Source organism: Lepeophtheirus salmonis, chromosome 4 (assembly GCF_016086655.4).
Source record: "Lepeophtheirus salmonis chromosome 4, UVic_Lsal_1.4, whole genome shotgun sequence".
In the NCBI taxonomy this organism is placed as follows: Eukaryota; Metazoa; Arthropoda; class Copepoda; order Siphonostomatoida; family Caligidae; genus Lepeophtheirus; species Lepeophtheirus salmonis.
The window spans coordinates 49,685,951-49,708,256 of NC_052134.2; the positions used below are offsets into that span (position 1 = coordinate 49,685,951).

Below are 22,306 nucleotides of genomic sequence, written 5' to 3' on the forward strand. Positions count from 1 at the left end.
ATGACTTGGTTAATCCTGATCAATCCAGACTCTATAATTATCAAGAATTGATTGCCAATTTAGTAGTCTTCTAGAGAAGTGATTAGCATAGTAGTAAGAATCATAATCAGATATAACTATTAGATATTTTTTTGGGCAAAGTGTGCGTTTAGCAAAATTTCTGTTATGCAAAATAGCACACGACAAAGTATGAGGTTGGCAAAATGTGGCCCTACGTAGAAGCTTTCGGCAATGAGGGGTCGATAAAGTTTACTAGATCCGTAGTCTCAATGCGAGCTATGATTTCTTTACTCGAATTAAATAATTTAATAAAAGCTGTGATTTATGACTTTCAAAGTCATTTTTTTATGCAGGTATAAATTTGATTATATAAGTCTAATAATTAGATTTTTTCTCATAAAAATATGATAAATGGTCGACCAACGGTTTTTGAACTTATATTATGTCAGTGGTATAATTTTTGCGTTCTTCTACCCCGGCGATTTTTAATATAATTGGCTTTTTTACCACTTAAAATATTTTAATGGGCAGAGAAGCCAATAAATTAAATATCCTTGCTTAATGAAACAAAACTATTAAAAATAAATTTATTGAAATTTAGGACAAATCTCATTTTTCAAAGGTAAACTGCTTTAAAAAAAGGCTTATTTGCCAAACCTGTTTCAGGGCGTCTACAGGATTTTTTGAACAAATTTTAAAAAATTCAGTATAAACAAATCTCTGTTCTGAGTTAAATGTTCATTATTATTTAATGATTTCCAAGGTGTTAAGCTTTATTATAGAAAGCATATAGCTGATGCAAAATATAAATCCTAATTTTTCCCATTTTAAATACGTTTTCATATAAGTTATACTTCATTTTCTTTTGCAAAAAGTATCGTTTTGACAATCATCTCATTATAGAATCAAATATTACTGGGCAACTGTTTAAAAGATTTAAAATACTTACTTTTTGAAGTAATTGTTAGCTGTATGAAAATAATGTAAATGTTGTATTTCATTAAAGTATTGCAGAGTAATAAAAAAAAAAGAGTTGAGATTGTTGCACTCCTGTGCCAAGGGGTTCGTTATATATTACATTGGGAGAACGTAATTCGGTATTTTCTGCCCCTTTTTTGAAACTAAGTATAACTTGTTCATTATTGGTCAAATCGAATCATACGATAAAGTATTGTAAAGGTGTGAATGTATACTACAAACGCTTTTAGTATAGTGATCACTTGGCTCGTGAATTATCGTGCGTCGATTACATAGGTCTCAAAGGAAGAATTTTGCTACATTTTACATTTTTACTACCGGAAAGAGAAAAACGCGCCCAAAGCGACAAAGAAAATCTGGGATTTATACAGGGCCAATACACAAGTGATTAATTTTATGCTCCATTACACACTATACTGTGAACAACTCGTCCGTTTGAAGCTGGCAATCGAACAAGAGCAGACAGCATTAATGCATAAGAGACAACAAGACAATGCCAGAAGCTCCAGGAGCTTGGATTGAAAGTTCTTAAGTGCCCACCCTACAGTCCAGACTTAGCACCAAGTTACTACCACCTCTTACTGTCTATGACCAACGAATTTGGGGCTACGAATTTGGCCTCAATAGAGGCAATTTAAAAGTGGTTCTCCAAGTTTTTGTCAATAGAAACAAGGGCTTCCAGAAGAAAGGCATTGTGAATTTGGACTCTCGTTTGCAACATGTTATCGAATAGAACGGGGTATACTTGGCTTAAATCGGATGATTGTAACACTTCTTATAAAGTATTAAAATAAAGAGAAAAATACGAAATTAATTTTTCCCCATCCTATTATTGCCAACAAATAATTGTCCACCTCAGCGCCTTCAGACAATAACAAATTGAATCAATTTCCGTACGTAAGGTGTTTTGGAATAGAAACACAGAATATAGACATTTAATTATATGATTATCTTGCCACCTTCCCATAATCCTCTCCGCAGGATTCCCTAAAGAGGGGATTTCTAAGTAGACTGGAGCCTCTTAAAGGAATATCTACAGAGTGTCTAAGCGCTTGGAGGTCAGGGATGACTTAAAACATATTTTTGTGACGTGTATTAATGTAGCAATATGCTCAGAAGGCCCCTCTTCTGGACCAATGAATCATTCATCACACAGAGCCCAGATCTTGAAACACTGAACTTTTTAATTTAGAGACATTTGGATTCTAACGTCTGTAAGGAGCACCAAAAACCTCTAATAAAACCATGGCGAGTGCTATGATTTCCAAGGTTAATAGACATACAAGGTTAGATCATAATGTAATTCGGCTTGCTAGAATTTTCAATCTGATGTATATTACCGACTGCTGGCAAGACAAGCAGATTTTGACAAAATATGCAACCACTCATAGTATATGACGTCATTATTGCTGGAATTTTCAATTTAATGTATCGTAATGACAGCTGGGTAAGAGAAACATATTTTGACAAAACATGTAAACACTCATCTCCTATGACGTCAATATTAAAAGCGTGGTGGATGTCGAACATCAGTCGTTTCTTTTAATATATTTTTAATATCACAAGATAAATACCCTATAAACTTTCACTAAAATTATATTTTTTTCGACTATGATACTACATGGGGGAGGGGGGAGGGGGCGAATCCCAACTCGTAAGACAACCTCATGATTTATTTCAAAGACGTTTAGCTTCCATAAATCCCGAGTATATTCAAAAATAATTTTTAGAACTTCTGACTCCGTCAAGTTCGGACCATTTTTGCCAATAGTAATTACATGGACTGAAATACATTTGACAGGATACAAAAATTCCCTAGTTTTTGGGTTTTTTTTATATATTTTCTTACCTAATTTACAAGAAAAAATATGTATTTAGTTTGACTCATAAATCTGAAGATAATTATGAAAAGCCTGTATATTTATATTTAAAAAAAAGTTATTTTAGATTACTAAGATATTTATGTTCTGGTTGAGATAGGGACAGGAGAGGGACATGTTTGGACAAGTTAAAAAAAATAGACAAAGTTTGTGAGTAGTTTGCAAAAAAAAGCCAAAAATGAAAATTTATTAATTTATTTATTTTCTTGCCAAAATATAATGTTTATTTCCTATTTCACATCCAGAGAATTTTAATTGAATCTTTTAGTAATTTTGTCAAATATTCTATCAAAATTTGAACACTTTTTTTACTAAGAACAATATTTAACTAAGCCCCTAAATATGCTTAGATATGTATTTAATCATGCACAGAAAATTGCTCGGGAGAAAATTGCCAATCTGGAAAAATTTCTAATCATTCACTATCAAACTCAGAATTCATCGCATAAAACATGTTTTGTGCAATGACAGGTAGACCAAAGCAGGTTAAAAACCAACTGCTGCAACTTCATAAAAGCTTAAAGTTCTCTCAAAATACTTTAAAATGAACCCCGAGTCCATGGCTGATAATTTTGAGTTATTTTTTACATTTTTTAATGTATCTTATATAATTTTAGATTATTTAATTCACTCTTTGTTGTAGCTTTTAGATATACATAGCGTGTTGCCCAAAATATGGGTGGGGAGAAACCTATGAGGATATCTTGGGTAGTTCCAGATCTCACCTCCAACGAGAAGCTCAAAAATAACATATATACAATATATGTCGGCCCATAATTTATTGAGCAATATTCAGAAGGTGCATATGGGTACAAGCTGTCTTTTCCATTACCTCAACCAATCCATGGACCCGAAGTTTATTTATGAACATTTGGCAAGGGTCGATATGTCTTGTGAAACGAGGGAGGTTGTTTTTGACCTGTTTTGTGTCATTGCGTAGCCTCAATTTATCCATTGGGCAAGGGTTCAATTCAAAGTATGCGGAGGGGGCTTATATGGTTTTTGAAGTAGTGACGGTTGTTTTTAAACAACTTGTTCGTCCTTCCATTGCATAAAACAAGTTTTGGGCCGAGATATTGGGATTTTGTTAGGAAATGATGGGATATTATCACAATGACAATTTTCTCGAGGGCAATTTTCCTATACCCATATTTAATATAAACCTGATGCTAGATTAAGTATATTTTCTAATAAAAAATTCAATAATCCTTCGTTAGTGAACTGGGATTTTCCGTTACCCAAATATTATCTAATTGATTCAAATGTGTTAAAAATAAAGAACTTTTTAGTACTCTTCTGAAACATCCTTCGAAAATGCTACGTTTTGCTCATGTAAAAACACAATTTATTAGAATAATTTGTAAATTTTGCAATTTTAAATCAAATTTTGAAGAATTTTTTGGCTTTTAAGTCCTTCTGTGCTATTTCTTTGCCCCTTTTTTTAATTTAAAGTATACGTGTTGGTACAAATGGCATATGGGCTTTTATTTTAAATATCATATTAAACATGATAAAAATAAATAAGTACATTTCTGCCACCTAAATTTCGTATAAAGTATACAATATTTTATAAAAAATATTTATAATGTTTTAGCTATAATAACAACAAATTATATTTTGTTGATACCGCAAAGTTATTAAGATATATATATTTTAAAATATAATTCGTTTAATATTTGGGGAAACTTTTTACCCCAGTTGACTAACTACGTAAAAAAAGATGTTAAAATTGTATTTTTAAATTTTGTATTTTTCTCTTACAGATGAAAAAGATCACATTCGTATCGATGCAGTAATTTTCAATCAAGGCTTTTTTTAACCGAAAAATGTTTAGACCCTATGGAGGAGGAAGTGGCGGAGATCGAACGGATATGGTCGTACTTGATCGAAGTGACCCACCAGGAGGAGCAGTGGACAACTATGAATTTCAAATCCTTGAAGGTTCAAATGAGTCAAAGAAAAAGACAATATTGCAACCTCGACGAAACAAGGCGGGTAAATGCTATGAGGCCCTTACCTCTGTGGTTTTTAATGGTATGGGGATATTCTGTCTACTCTTTGTGTATATCCTTTGTGGAGCCGCTGTTTTCTTCAGTCTTGAGGGTGGACCAAATGGTAATATTGAATATTTATTAATAATTGTTACAAACTTTTTATGGCTACGTAATGTTTGATGATGTACTTTTTATTTAACTATTATTGCTATAATCTATGGCTCATAAATGTTTTATAGTTGTAATTTACTCAATAAAGGAGTTCAAGAAGGGGAGGGGGGTGTAATATGTTTGTGCAAATTTGTGATTCTAGTCACATAACTAACTATCTCTATTATGGAAATAGACTTTTAATATAATCTATCTTATTTATATGGAGGAACGATAAGGGAACTTTGTATATACACATCTTGAATTAAATAGGAAACGCAATTTATCTTCAACAAACTATATAAAAAATGCATCCTTTAGAAATATAATTAAAGTGGTACTAAGATTACTTTCCTCTCTAGTCTGATCGGCATATCCTCTAAACTTGGCCGAATCATTGGAAGTTTGTGTATAATACAAAATGGGAAGCCAAAAAATTCATTAGCACTGAAATACAACTTTATCTCCGTTATTTTTAATTATGAGGTTTCAATACACAGCCAAAATGACAGCTGAAACAAAAATAAACAAGCTTGGTTTTGATCACATGTCAGTAGGTATAAAAATGTCGGAGATATAACGAAAAAAGTAACGCCCGTCCCATCTCCTCCGCGTTGGTGTCATTGGTAAAAAGGCTGTAGAGACCGTTGGCATTTCCATCCAGACTGCTTAAAAGATTAATAAGTCTATAACAGCCCCCTGCAGGCAAGAATAACTTCTGAACCTCGATGTACCCCCAGGACTTTGCAGTTTGGGGTGTCTTGGAGAAGAATGTTTGCAGCATCTCGCATCCAAATTTAGATTTGCTCCGACCTGCCATAATAAGAACGTGGTCCACCATGGACACGAGTTTCATCGTCATGAACGGTCAATCTCTTGGCCGGCGTGTTGAGTCTGCTATTGCATGTAAAGGTGGACATATTGAAAGAAAAATATAGCTAAATATTTAAATTAAACAGATCACAAATTGGTTTTGGGTTTTCTTATCTTATAAATCAATAAAATCATATTTATTGTCCTGAAGTCATGCTATTGCAAGTTTTGGTTCCCCACTCTGTACATTACATAAAAAGTTAGTTTAGAAGGATTACGAGTAGGATATTGGCTCTACGTTATTTGCTATTTTATTATTAAAGGGATCATCCCCAGATGCTCAAACTATTTGGCTTTAATCAATAGATTATTGAGTGTGAATAGGTATTGATGAAAAATAAGCCATCGCGTAGAAAATCAGGCCATTGGGCCATATTTTATCTTTATATCTCAAAAATAACCGGTGAGTTGAAATTCAATAATGACAATCTTTTAATGACAAGTAAGTACTACGTCAAACAAATAGAATATTTTTTTGCCAAGCGATTAGGAGAAGATGGAGCTCTACTCTTTCGAGTTATTCGAGCGATTACCAATTCTGGAGATCTTGAAAGAAGAAGGAAGGACTTATCAAGTGGAGAGGTAGTGAATTCCTCTATAATGGAGTATTGGTGTTTGAGGGTGGAGGGACCTCCAAAATTCTCAAAAATCACTTAGCAAATTTTTTTCCCTTATTGATAAAAGGTTTGGATTATTGTATTTCAACATTCTGATTAGACTGTCTTCAATTTAGAGAAATTGGTAAACTATACCCAACACATTTTGATTATAAATAATAAAATATATTGAAAATTGACTGTGTATACGGCCAACGAACAGCCTCAATGGTTTTCCTGATTTTTCTAGAACTCTTTGCTAGCCAAAAATTTATTCAACACGCTCTTCCTAGATTATTGTCTTTTAAGGGGCCTGAGTTCGATCAAAATATTGTTTTGGACTTTAGCAAAAGAAAAAAATTAGAATATTCAAAAAAAGGTAATTTGAAAAAAAAAACCTCCCATTTATTTTCTTAGAAAGTCTAAATAAGAAAAGAAAGAAAGGACTCACACATGCATCTTTACCGCCAGATCCCCCCTCCCCTTCGCTTAAATTGGCACTTGGGAGGAGAATCTATCTTAAAACTATTTCCACAACTTTTTACATATTTTACTATTTCATTATTCTTCCTTACAGAGTTCTCGTCTCACAACCGCAATTCAGAAGAGACTGATAGAGGAGGTGTAATGAGTCTAGGGGTTCAAGGCGAGTCCGTCCATGTTCTGCGTCAACAAACGGTTGAAAAACTATGGAAAATCACGGAGGAGCTAAACATTCTCTATAAAGAAAATTGGACGACTCTTGCAAATAGAGAGATCATCAAGTTTCAAGAGGAACTACTCCGTGTTGGAGGAACAGCAAAGGATAGAATACGGGAGTTGAATGACAAGATGGATTCGTCATCATCCTCATTGCATGATTCAGGGATAGAGGATGGTCCTTGGACTTTCTCTTCTGCTTTTTTATATTCGTTGAGTCTTATAACGACAGTGGGTAAGTTATTTTGGCCTCTTGTATCACGGGAAATTGTAATTAATCGAGATCATGAGAAACCATTTTTTAAATTTTTTGCAATCCTGGGAAATTTGGGGATGAGTTAGAAAATAATAAATAATGTCAATTTAAATACATTTTTTATATTATATAAGAAGTAAAAAATAATTTAAAATACTATTTTATATACTAATTACTCATTATATGGTGAAGTTAACCTACAAATATTCGTTTGTGGGTTGGTTCAAGAAATACATGAAACGTAAACTATATATTCTTTTTTTTTTTTAACCAACTATTTTTTCTGTTGGTTTTATTGCTATGAAATTTTGGAGAAAATTAAATAAAAGAGAATGAACAAACTAAAAAAATATATTCACCACAATGTGACATGTCTGTAGCTTCTTGTTTAAAAAAAGTATTGTATACTCAGAAGAAGTTTATCAGCGCCCTCTATGTTAGTAACTTGCAAGGAAGCAACCTTTCTAACAAAAAAATACCCAATGAATTTGTTTGTCAGGTCGCGATTCCCTCGTCTGACTTGATACGTCATGGCTATATCATAAACTTACTCTGTATGATAAATAAACGAAATAATAAATTATTATATACTTCTGCTTCATTTCCATACAAACAGGAATACAAATCATTGTTCATCCCTCATTGTATATATATATTAGCCATTTTATTATTTACATCAAGAAATTTTGGCTATCATATACGCAGGTGAAGAAATAAAATGATTAAGATAGATTGGGAGTACTTTAGAGATAAATAATAGTTGATATGATTGACATATTTGGCTAACTATTAACTTACTGAGGGACCTTTCTGGTATTATTTAGAGGGAAGATTGCGTGATAAAATAAAGGTAACGACATAATACAACTATAGTTTATATGAGATAATATAATCATTTGTATAGTTAAATTGATTTACCGCAAGATGGCATCACTCTCTGCTGCTCAGTTTTTAAACTCATATAAGTAAACAACGATAATGCCCCATTGTGTTATAAATGTTTTAAGGAATATAAAGACATTTTGTATTAATTATAAATCTGATTATGAAAAATTCATAAATCAAGAAAAAACTAATATTTTAATTCCTTAAGACGGTCAATTCATACGATACAAATATATTTTATTTAGTGTTCCATTAATAATATAGGTGTTATAGTACTCTGAAGTTATGCTGAATCATAGGGGTCAAAGGAAATCAATTTTCCTTTTTTTTCAAATTCATATCTGTTCAAATTTAGTCTTTTCTGAAAAATTAACAATCTAAAATTTAAGGAAAAGCTTTAAGTCTTTAGTATAAAAAAATACTTTCTAAATTTTTTCATTCTAAAAAAAGCCCAACGCCTTTGCGAACTTTGAGTAGTTACTAAAGATAAGACGGATCCATATTTTCTGAAATTCAGATCCAAAACCAAAATTAAATGGATACTCCTCTTGAATTTTAGGAGCATTTTATTCGTAGTTCAGACTGGAACAAAATAGAATCCAAATTAAGGTTACATTTTTTACTGATGCCAGAACAATGAATAACCCAATGTGATTAATATGATAACATAACCAGGTACAAGTTATTATAAAGTTATTGTTATAATAACATTATACAAATCGTTCAGCTTTGTTGTTAATCGCAGCCTCATCTCTGAAAATCAGTTGGGGGTTAGCCAATTCTTTCCTACTATGAAACCTTTGCTCAAGTATACTTGAGAACTGGTCCAAGCTTAAAAGGACAACAAAATATGTATTTTATTTTGTTGTCAACAGTCGATATTTTTTTGGCTCTTTTTTCCTAATCAGTGTTCTGAAGGTCCATTCATCATAGAAACTTTAAATTAAAAAAAGAAAAAAAAGTATTAAGCAATAGTATATGCTTTTTAAGATCAGGAAAATCCCTCAGATGTTTTCTTATGATTTGTAAAAGTTCAAGTATCCAAAGCAAAGTCTTATGTAGACAAAACGTACAGTTTTTTATGGTAGCATTTAAATCAAGAACATAATATCAGGAGAATTTTTGTAATACAATTAAAATTTATAGTATAAACAATTGCTTCTCAATATGTCCTCCTACTGCAGCCCCAAGAGCTTGGGACTGACCCCAAGCCTTGCATACCTTAATGACCCATCAGCCCACTGCTTCTTAACAGAGGCCTTTAAAAAAATCAACATTGCGGGTGGGAACGTTGTATGCTTTGCTCTCTACGTAGCCCTATATTCCATAGTTAAGTGGCGAGTAGTTAGGTGATGAGGAGGCCAGAAATCGGTGAGATTTTCCTTGCACTAAGCTTGAGTTGTTATGGACTTATGGCCAGGTGCTGAGTCTATTTGTCAACAGTAATCCCCTTAGGGATTGTTGGCATCTAATCAGGGATTCACCATCTCTTTTATCCCCTTCTTTCCACTCCTTGCCTTCATTTTCAAAGGTTACACCGTTTAGGAAGTCTTTAATGACAATCTTATTGTGTTTCCCATTGCATGTCTTCTTAGTGAGGCTCTGTCCGCTTTTAATGAGCCTCTTGATCTTATGGACAAGTACAACAGAGCAATTTGAAATTTTGGTAACCTCCTTTACAGAGTGATGGGCGTGGAGAAGATCTACAATACGTTGCCTTTTTTGCTTCCATTGGCGTTGTTTTTTGAAGTATCACAACCATTAATAAAGCGTATGAAAGATGACATATTTCGATTTTTTTTTTAAATTATGAAATCCAATATCTATTGCAACTATATACAAGATGGTCCAAATAAATTGGGAAAATCTTTATAAGCTTATTTTTTTGGTTTTTATAAGTATTTAAATATTTTGCCAATTTATCTGGATCATCCTGGGGTTACCCATGAGGTTAGTACCATTTTTTTTTTTTAAATTATTTTTAAGCTACATTGAATACCATTTAATTATTCATAATGAGATCTTAGGTTATCACAGTCACACGACGCCGTATGATTTGGCAGGTCTGGGTGATCTCATACGGATTCAGCTTTGCTATCGTATAATAGGTAATGGATTTCTTCAGGGCCTCCACAGACGAATGATACTTGGCACAGGCCTCATGTGCAACCCTCTCCAAGTAATTGTATGGGTATATTTACATGTTTTATTTCAGACCACAAATTCTGGCTCCAAAAGTGAGGGAATTTTGTGTTCATTGCATCCTCCTTCTTTTTGGCCTTGTGAACCGGTGTAGTGTCATTGTACTAAGGCCTAATTTTTTCCTTGGTCTACTCCATCTACCAAGTAATGTAAATTAAATATGCAAACCCAGAAACAGTACAATGTCAAAGCTAGATCCGCACAAGGTCAACCGGGCCTGCCTGAACTTCCAGCTTGGTTTGTCTTAAGTTATCAAGGATTGTATTATGAATAGTTGAATTATATTAAATGTATCTTTCCAATAATAATTAAATCATGGTTCTACGCTATCTAATTCGTTGGTTATAAGACTTATATATCCACTCAGACTTGGTTCTTATTGGCGCAGTACGATTTGCTTACACACACTTTATATACTTCATTGAGCATCATTTTTGTTAATGTATAGTCATTTGTATAATTGTATAAATTGTTAAAAACTTTGTCTCAAGGTATTTTTCAAACTTGCAGTCAACTTTTCATTCAATGAATTACTACATAAAGGAGACTCAACATTATGAAACAATTAAATACCTTTTTTTTTACACCTACAGGCCTTTCCGTAGACATAAAGCCTTAATAAATTGTCATTGTTTGAAAAAGTCAATGGGTTTATTTTTTTCCTTCTTTTAAATTGACCCCTTTTCAACAAAAGGATAAAACAAAAAGCGATTAGCGTGTAAAAAAAAATATATATATAAATAAATGAAGTCTTTTATTTATTTTTATTTTTAAAGTAGTAACATAAATAAGACTTTAAGTAAAAATAAAGAGGCAGTAAATTATATATTGACAATGTCTATGAGACTCTTTTTGAGGGGGAAGGAGAATAGGGGATTAATCCGACTACTAATATTATTTTGTAGAGGGGTCGTCAATTGAAGGAAGCATTACTTATGTAGGATTCTCCTAAAGAAAAAATTGAATGAATGTACAATTATTATATTAGTAGATCTTTAGTATACATTGAGTGTCAACATAAATAAAATCTTGAAAAAAAATATCTATACAATCCCAAATTATTCATTTACTTCATATAATATATTAGTTTGGGGATAAAGTAATTCCATATTTCCCACCCTTTTTTTAACTAAATATTTCTTGTTTATTATTGATCGCATCAAATCATACGATAAAGTGTTGTAAAGGTGTGAGTGTATACTACAAACACTTTTGCAACAGTACTGCGATTGCCCGGTTCAGTTGTGAATTATTACGCGTCAAGTATGGAGGTCTCAAATGAATACATTCAGCAAATTTTACATTTTTGTCTACCTGAAAGGAAAAAACAAGTCGAAAGGGGCCAAGAAAATTTGGTATACGGTCCCGATACTATTTCAGTTTGTGCTGTACAACAGTGGTTCGAGCGATTTATTGTTTCACTCGATGCAGCCCTCTACTGTGACCAACTTGAGTGTGTGTTGCTGGAAATCCAACAAAAGTGGTCAGGATTGGTGAACATGAGACAACGAGACAGATTCAAGACAACGCATGGTCGCAGACATCTTTGACGAGGCGCCAGAAGATCAATGAGCTCGGATGGGAAGTTTAGATGCATCCACCCTACAGACCGGATCTGCCACCAAATGACTACCACCTGTTCCTGTATATGGCCAACGCGCTTGGAAGTAGAAATTTGGTCTCCATTGAGGGATGCAAAAATTGGCATTCCAAGTGTTTTTTTCCCAATAGAGAATAGGGGTTTCTACGAGAAGGACAATATACAAGTTGAATTCTTGTTGACAATAAATTGTTCAACAGAACAGACCATACTTGTATTAAATTGGATGGAAATCAAGAGTACGAATTTACTCTTTTCCTAACCTATTTTTAATATAGAACCCAATATTTTATTGACATATTTGAGTCAGTTATAGGGTGTGTATTCACATTTATGGGATGACACAAGATATGCAAGAATTGTAATTATACTATATCATCTTTATTTAATTTATAAGACGTATATTGCCCCCATATGGAACTTTAAATTACATCTATCAATTACTCATGTGAAATTTTCGGCACACATGAAAAATTAATGATAATAATTTTTTGATACAAAGTAACTATTCCTTGACGAATATAAATATAATCCTCGCTCAATTTTGTAAAAGCCCATTTTAGCTTGCTTTTGTGATGACAAGTCACAAAAGATATAATTTTCTTTGTAAACATAACAACAATTACTTTTTTCACATATTTATAAAAGTATTTCAGGGTTTGATTGAAGACAAACAAAAGAATTTAGGGAAAGGATTGTTCATATGAACCTCACTACTAGTAGTCAATCTATTGATGCGTCCTGACAGCTTAGCTTCTCTCGTCCAAAACATTCTTCAAATTGTCAGAAGTGCCATATTGATTTTGGTTTTGTCTCTCCTTACATACCAACATATTCTAAATACCTATGCTGCGTTTCCATGAGGACAGAATACAATTTCTTGTGGATCTCTCTTGATATCACTATTAATAAAGAAAAGTTTGTATCACTGTCTGTATAAATGTCTGAATATATGAAAAAAAGTCACTGGGTGCACTATATCTAGTGCACCATGATGTATATCATACACATATTTTGATTAAGAAACTACTTACTTTTTTAGTCAGGGTGTTTATCCCAACAAATAAATGTGTGAAATTTTAGAGTTATGGCGGTGCAAGGGCCCTTTTAACTATTAAGAGTCCCTTAATCTTTGGTCCCCTTCGAAAGACCGTTGAACTTAATTAAGACATCAGTCCATTAGAAAAAACTGATTGCATTTTTTCATTAAAATACTTTCAAGAGTAAGATCTTTAACTCATCTTTAATATAACAATGGCATATATGCAAAAAATACGATTAAAACACTATTGAGAAATATAAAAAATGGTGCCCAAGCCAAGCTTCAAACTGGATTTTGCCAGTTTTTTTATAAGAATTTTAACCAACTCATATTATACAGGGTGACAACTTAAAAATTCGAAAATTTTAAAGGCCGTTTTCACTTTTACATATTTTATTTTATACCATTTTTATAGCTAACTTTTCAGTCAAAAGTTAGTAATTCAACAATTTTGTAGATTTTTTATTCAATATGTTCCCCTCCATTCTGAATAATAGCTTAAATATAGGGAGGAACAGAAGCACAACTGGCCGAGGACAAGTTCTTGTTCCATTCCTCCATGATCATGGCCTTCGGGACATACACATTCAAGTGAGAAGTCTTGTTCGTCTTGTCCTCAAAAATGCCCCAACCAGCGAAGTCCAGGAGTTTCACGTCGGGTGAGGACGAAGGTCATAAGTCTGACAATCAAAAGGCAGCCATATTCTCTCTGCGGAAATGCTGCACCTTCTTGGACGTGTGTGCTAGGGCGCCGTCATGGGTAAACACATAGTTATCCTGGGGCATGACATAGCACCTGAAGACCTTGTAGGTGTAGTCCATGTTGGCTTTCTCGCTGGTTTTGAAGAAGTAGGGAGGCATCTTGCTGCCGTCGGATGCGACGAAGCCGAGGGCCTGAGCTGGATATTTGGTCCTGAAGGTTCCCTCTACCTGAGCTCTTAATTTATCTAAGAAGAGATCATTTTTCCTGTTCAAAACAGTGTCCACTGTGAAGATCTTCTTGTCAGAGATCGCACATCCTCTGCCTTTTTGCTATTTGCTCAACCATTTTTGATCTCACAAAAATAAAACAAACATCACATTGTAGGTTTTTGTAAGCTCTTTCAAATAGCATCAAGTAAAAAATTGTCAGACTTTTAGAACTGAAGCTAGACGCCTTCGAAGAAGATTCGATTTTTTTAGTCTTCACACTCTATGTGTTTACAAAAAAAATAGCGTGGGATATTTATGGGATCACCTGCATTCAGGACTATTACTGGAAAAGATCATTACAGTAAATTGCGTAATGTTATTTTTTGTTGTTTTTTAAGTGATTTAAATATATTAATTCTTAAAGTTTTTTAATAACATACTTATAAGTATACTTCTGTTTTTCTACTCGTATGATTGTACCGTATACACATACTTGACTAGTTTTTCCTTGTTCTATCCTGTTTTATCATGCGGATGTTGGATGTACAGTGTGATTTAAATAATTTGAAAATAATAGAGATACTTGTATTTTCTAGTTGATATTTATTTGCATTTTTTGTCGGTGACATATATACTCACACGTCTTAGAAACTTAATAAAAAGTAGAGCATTATGGAGATTAATATAAAGTGAAAAATTTGTTAAAATAAAATCTTATGTCTTGGGGGAAAAAAAATATATTTTGGCAAATATTGTGAAAATCCCACAAACATACACATTCAAAATATTATGGATATGTTCTTGGAAAAGCCTCAGAGCCTCTGTTCAGATCATTTCCTTCGTTACTAATGCCTGACAACAAGCTTTGCTCTGATGTAGGAAAAAGCTTCCCCAAATAAAAAATAATGACGAACAGGAAATTATTAGCTTTGACATAGCTTTATATGTCACAGCAAGGGACAATTCTTCTACAGATGGCGCAGTGTTTGAGAAGAGCACTGAAATTGAAAATTTAAACTGTTCATTGTCTGTAATTGGAGAAAGTTCAATAGATCTACAAAAAGCTACCAGATCTAAAAACTATGCAATCTCAAAGGAACAGAGTAAAGGAATTTGTAAAAAAAAAAATAGACTAGACTTGATTCCTGGCCCTAGTGTGATAAATCTGTGTTATAATAAAGAGGTATGAAGCATGGCGATTGAAATCACACAACCTTGTTTTTGCTGTGGGGAAAACCTTCAATTATTAAATTGTTTATATTTGCCATGATTTGGAGACAAGCCAAGGAACAAAATAAAGTAATTTGATATATATGGAGATTCTGTTTTTTTAGAAAAAGTATAGGACTTCAATATTTCAACATATATAATGTAGAAAATAATTTATTTACAGGACATTTTTAAAAAGCTTGACAGCAAATTATGACTCTATTAGGAAAATTGTATCGGTGTTTGTACAGACGCGGCTGGAGTGATACTGGGGGAAAATAAAGGACTGAAAGCAAGAGTTTTCTAAGTGGCGCCGCATGTCAGTTTCACACACTGCATGATGTACAAGGACTTGCTTACCAGCAAAACGCTTAAACCAGACTTTAAACATTTTCTCAACACTGGGTTTAAAAACACGTCTACTTAATACGAGACTGTTTATCTTTCTCTGTATTGAACTAGGATCAGAGCATGAGGAAATGCTCTTCCATATTGAAGTCCGATGGCTCTCGTGGGGAAATGTGCTCAACACCTGTATAAACTGAGTGACGAGGTGAGGCGTTTTCTGATGGAGCATGGATCCCAGCTCGCTATCCCACCTCAATGACCCTACATGGAAAACAAGGCTGGCCTATTTGTCTTGAATATTTGAAAAATTAAATGGACTGTATCTGGCACTGCAAGGTGACAACAAGGCAAGGGGGCAATGAATGACAAAATCTGCGCATTCAAGAAGAAACCTGAGCGCACGTCAGGGCGAGTGAGAGGCTCTATATCTTTTCTGAGCTGGACAACTTAATTGAAGAAAATGAACTGAGTGTCAAAACAGTGCGACAAGTTATTTTGAATTTACAACTCTAGAATTTAATTTTCATCTATTGATGAAGGCCAATTTGTCAGATCCTCCGGGATTCATAGAAAAAGTCTCATTTCAATTGTTATAAGGGACTAAATCAATACGACTATATAAATACAAATTCCAAAAAATCAAAACATATAAGAGGGAGATCCTTTATTTACTCTCATAGAATTACAAAACAAATATTTTGAACCAATAAATTCACTATGTATTTAGATGTATGTACGTTAAGGTGATGCTTATTTTTGGATTTTAAAAATGTTTTTGTTGGTCTTGAAATAGCATTTGCAAGTATTGAAATGTTTTAAAATATATTTAGAGATATCTCAACGGCCATAAAGTTTGTAAATTTACTCTATGTTTTAGAAGCAACTGTGTTTTTGTTTCAATATATAATCTAGATACTACACAATACAGCTTTTATATTAAAATAGCAAATATAGAAAAATAGAATTGCTATCAAACATATTCTCCAAATTTTCATCAAAAATTTGTATTTATCTGCTCAAAACAGAAATAACTGTTGTTAAATAAATTCTAACCAATCAGTATTTTTAGCTTAGCCTATCACAGTTAGTATTGTAGTGGTCCATATTTAGGAACAAGGACTGCGTTCCAGTCCAGTTTCACATGTAAGTCCTTAAAGAAAGTAATATTGTTCACTCGTGACGTCATTGACGGGGATTTTTCCATTAATGTTCGTCTTTTATTACTTTATAATGAAAATAGTAATCTTTTTTGCAAGATATGTGCAATGATCTTAATAAATATCTCATCATTATTTGGCGTAATCAACCATCGATTTTTTTTTGGAAACATTGCAAGGACCCACAGTTACAGATCGGTCCCAAGGATTGACAGTCTTAAGGGCCAATAGGAACAGTCCTTAGGCTTGACTAGACCGAATAAATAAGGACCTCCACAACACTAATCACAGTTAAACAATTTGTGTGATATGCTTATACCAAAATTTTAGGAGAATGTATATTTTTTACGTCGGTAAACAAAAAAAAAATGGAAATTTGGATGACCTTGACTACCTTTTTTCAGACCTATATTTGAAGAAAAATTAGATAAGCGGAAAGCTATGATTAATTTAATTAAAACTATCGTTGTTTTCGTAAGAGAATTAAAAGTTTTTAATAAAAGCTTATCAAATATGTTTGATAGAAAATTTATTGTACTAAATTTGTTATTTTTATCAAAAACTTATAATGTGTAGTATATAGCTGATATTTTAACAGAAACACAATTGTTTCTAAAAAAAAAAAAGTATAAATCCTAAATATTTTTCAAAACGGTTCAAAATTTGCCAATAATATGTTTAGAGCAAAATGAACATATTGAAAGCTCTTAGTCTAACACCCAAAATGACGAGATTTTCTAAAATTTGCTCCACCCTAATGCACATACACTTTGGAGTCTATTTAAGTAATGGAGCAAATAGAGTTTTCTTTTTTTTTTCTCTTTCTTATTTGAAAAAATGAAATTATTATAAGTACAAAATATCTTTAAATCAATAAGTAAATGTACAGAGTATTGTATATTACTATGAGTAATAATATAAATTCATTGAGTGTCTATACATAGACTCTTTGCCCCTCTTTTCATTTAGCTTCTTATTGGCTAATCCCTCAAAGTGTAATATCGTATTTTTTTTAGTTAGATGTAAAGATTTTTAAAAAATTGTAGAAGTAATTCTGTTAGCTGGAGTAAAAAGAATAATAATTACAGTTTGAGAAAATAAATTAATATGACTCATGGGCCAGAGAGTACTTTAGTCTCTAGAACGCTACCTGACTTAGCCTTAGCTAATCAAACTTTATGCCACATGGAAAAACGCCGGCTAGATTTCTTTAATATGACTACATTATTATATCTTAGATAAAAAATATGTAGGTATATGATATACATCAGGGAGCACTCTATGCAGTGCACCCTGTGTACACGCTTTATGCTACATGCAAAACGTCTGTGAGATTTTATTAATATGACTACATTATTATATCTTAGATCAAAAATATGTAGGTATATGATATACATCAGGGAGCACTCTATACAGTGCACCCTTATTATACGCTTTATGCTACATGCGAAACGTCTGTAAGATTTTATTAATATGACTACATTTTTATTTATTGTATCAAAACTGACAGAATACAATTTTGAATTTACAAATAATAAATATTGCTCTTGTAGAATAATGATAATAGTTTTGGAAAATAAAAAAACATATACATTCGGGTAGTACTACAAAAATGTATATGTTTGCTATACTCATCATTCGAGTTGTAAAACGTATGCATTTTTAATATGTAAAATAAAAGATGCCCGGAATCAACAGTGAACAGTTGTGACATCAAAGAAACAAGCAAACGTTCAACAACCTAGCGAGCAAGGACATTGCCTGAAGTTACTCCGATGTCGATCCTCAATTATCGATGTCGATCCTCCAATAGGAGTCCTCAGAGTTACTTTCCGAGATTCATGATCGTATGGTTACACTTTATACTTATATGTTCTTTTAATAGTTTAATAGTTGTTATTTCTTTTGTCACAGTCTCCTACTCTCTGTGTTTGCTGTCGTCATATATGTGCTCAACATCCAAAAATGAAATGCTTATTCTGGACAAAAGGACTCCCCATTAATGGACATGTGCACAATTTCATTCAGGCTTTCAGCCAGAAGACTTGTGCGGTAGTTTATTTTCAAACGGTTCATACAGGAAAATCCTCTCTGACATGTAGCACTAGACAGAAAGCCATTACCTTAACTATCAACAAAACATGCAACAGGTTTTCCCAATTGCCATGAAGGAACAAGGTGTCGAGATTGCATGGAAAGCAACATTTTTAGATTCATTTTTGCCCTTTTCCTCCTAATTTAGACAAGTAGGTAGGCACAAACTACATATTTAATAGCGTGCTAAATATTATGTTCCTTTAACAAAATCTGTCATACATCGTTTACATCGAAGGACCCTTTGCCCAGCATTTTTTTCTTCAACTATTTGGGCTCTGTACATTTTGACTTCAACCTTTTTGCCTTAGAACATTTTGCCTCATATATAAATAAATGATAAATGATTGTTTATTTTCTGCTTCGAATTTATGTCCCCTATGAACTTTTTAATAAAAATATGTCCTCAGCATTACTATAAAGCTAATTGAATAGTTATTTTCTCTTGAGATAATGATGGAGTTAAGCGCTTGCCTCATATTATGCTCGTTTGTCATTCTATGAGTCTTTTGCAATATAAATAATCAATCATATCCAATGATTATTATTAATGGAGAATTGATTAGCACTTCTTTTATTGGAATCATTGTTGTGTTTGTTTATTTTAATATTTCTTAATATACTAATTTTGTTAATTATTATTGTTGCTCATTCGTACTCATTATATATTGAAATTTAGATAGTATTTATGAATTAAAATTGTGGGGCATAGTACCATCATTTTTCCATCTACTTAATGATTTGGATAGTATTAAAAAAAGTATATTTTGATTAAAAAATTCAAAGGCAAAATCAATTTTAATACTAATACTAATTTCTTTATCTCTAAGACCTCAGAACTTAGAGTTAGATTGCGTTACAGATCTAATATTTTATTTTTAAGTGAGACTACTATCAATGATACCATATACCAAATTTAAGTCAACCCCCTTACCTTCTGAAAATCTTCTGGAGGAATCTATCTACCATTAGTTAAAATCATATAGTCCTTTTTTAAAGATTTTTTCAAAAAATAATATGGATATAAACTGAGCCATGCGGGTACAATCATTGATGTAATGTTTTATGAAAAAGTACTCCATCTTTTTTATAGAGTGACAAAAGTGGTGGGGGGTGGGGGGGGGGGTAATGTTTTATGAAAAGCACCATGTTTTTATAGAGTCAGTTTATATTTTTTTTTAGAAAGGAATGATATTATAGAAGTATACATATGACAATATCCCTGTGGGTGAAAATATATTTATATTCGAATTTGCTTTATTTTATAGCCCTCCAAATCTAAATACATAAATATGTAAAACAAAAAAATGAATTATATTTGCATAGTGAGTAAGCTTTTCTTTAAATATTCATAAGTCTTTACCAAGAGACATAAGTGATATAAAATTCAAATAGGTCTCTCTTTTTTTAAAATAAGATATTTAAAAATGTCAGAAGTTGAACAAAGAAAAAGGTAAATTATATTCATGTAAATGTGTCAAAAAGTACTTGTACATGAAAATATATAAATCAGCTGACATATATCTAAATACGTATGACAAATTTCTTGATTTGAAGGATTTTATAGTATGTGTAAATGAATTTTAAAATTGAATAACTTTGACAAAATGAGTTATTAATTTTTTTTAATAATATGACAGGATCAACTCAGCGTAGTCCAAAGAGCTTCCTGGGAAAATTAGCGGCCATTTTCCTCGTGATTTGTGGATTTCCTTTATTACTTATTTACCTGAATGTCGTTGGCTCTGGATTTGCTCGAACTTTTCGTCGAATATATGAGAAAATGCGGAGATGTTGTCATTGTCGAGGACAAGATTCATCCTCTCGTGATGAGGATCTCAGTGCTAGTGAAGTCTCCATCACTCGAAGCAATGTCTCTCTTGCTCAAAATTATTGCTCCAATTGCTCTCTAATGGATGGAGAAGTACAGAGACGTCGAAAGCGGATTCTACCCTTGGGGATAGCCATACTAATCATTATTACTCTCTACGTTCTTTTCGGCGCCATTGTTTTTGCCTGGACAGAACAATCTTGGACGCTGTTTGATGGGATATTTTTTAGGTGAGAATACTTGAGTCTAGGAGTTTTTAATAACTATTTCAATACTTAATCAATCTTTTATAATATTTCTGTATAAAAATATATTTCATTTAATTACAGTTTTGCAGTCCTTTGTACCATTGGACTCTATAGTGGAAGTCACGTGGAACATGAACCCATTTTTGTCATTTTGTGTGCTTTTTACTTACTCCTGGGCCTTGCCTTAATTTCCACAGTGTATCACATTACCCTTCCAAGCCGATTAATGCTCTGGAATTTGGAGGACAGATGACAATCAGGAATTCAAAGAGCGGACCCAGAATCTACATCTAATCTCACCGAATCCCGGCCATTCGAGAATTTTACACACTCATCTTCCTCCTCTATTGGCCTCATTCGCAGAGACATTGAGTCCCATTCATCATCTTCCAGCCTTCAAAGACGGCCAAAGAATCCACCCGTCTCAGTCGCGGATTCAACCTCCTCTCTCGAGTACTTTACTCCAAGAACTTTCACGAGCAATCTCCCCTCAGTCCTTCCCCCACCTCCTCCTTTGACTCCCAATGACTTCCGTTTAAGCATGGCCTTAGATCTGAGTGCTATAGACTTGAGTGACTTGGATCTACGCTCTTTAGACCCTGTGATTGCCTCTAAAATGTTGGACGATATACGGAGTGGAGCAGATGTGAGGCCGGTTATTGAAAAACTAAAGAATTTGTCCTCTAATAAACGAACACTCGATGATCCTGGGAGTCTAAGGATGAAGGAGAAAATGGTGACGTTTGAGGATGAGCCACCAAGTGAAGGGAATGCTTTTGATATGTGATTCACGTTACTCGATCTTTCATTTTTATTAATATTATATATACCAAATATTGTATTGACTTTTTATTGGTTATATCAAGGAATACTCTTTTCATGGAATGTGTACTCTTTTTTCTCTTTACTTTCTTTGACCAACTAAATGTTATTTTTTTTATTTTTCTATTACTGGAATAAATACCTAGGAAGAATTAACTGAATTAAGAGAATCCTTTCATGGATGTCTTAAGGAACTAAGATAACTTTTTAGCGTCTTTATAAATATTAAGAATCAGAATTCATCAATGTCAATACTTTTTTTTAAATATTTCAGAAATAGAAAATCTATTGGAACTCTTCAAGTAAGATACAACTTTTATAAAGGCAATTAAAAACTTTGATGCAGAATATTGGAATATTCGATATTAAATGATTTATATTTTGACCTGTAATTTTGACTCCAACATTTTCGTTGCCTTTTTATGTTTTTCTATTATCGGTTCGAACTTAACTGTTTTAGTTCGATCAGATTAATTATTTAGGTAGGAGAAGAAAGGACATTAATGATTAAATAATAATAAAAAAGGCTT

The 22,306-nt window shown here is 32.8% G+C and overlaps 1 protein-coding gene across 2 annotated transcripts in view; it reads left to right on the top strand.

Annotated features, from left to right (window-relative positions):
- LOC121116129 (uncoordinated protein 58) overlaps nucleotides 1-21,921 on the top strand; it is a 194,543-nt gene extending 172,622 nt beyond the window's left edge. For both annotated transcript variants that reach the window (XM_071888008.1, XM_040710358.2), the window contains 4 exons: nucleotides 4,622-4,973; nucleotides 7,049-7,405; nucleotides 20,516-20,936; nucleotides 21,036-21,921. In XM_071888008.1, coding sequence (XP_071744109.1) covers nucleotides 4,685-4,973; nucleotides 7,049-7,405; nucleotides 20,516-20,936; nucleotides 21,036-21,207 — 1,239 coding nt within the window. In that variant the 5' untranslated portion in view covers nucleotides 4,622-4,684 and the 3' untranslated portion in view covers nucleotides 21,208-21,921. The remainder of the gene's footprint in view (nucleotides 1-4,621; nucleotides 4,974-7,048; nucleotides 7,406-20,515; nucleotides 20,937-21,035) is intronic.
- The last annotated feature ends 385 nt before the right edge of the window (nucleotides 21,922-22,306 follow it).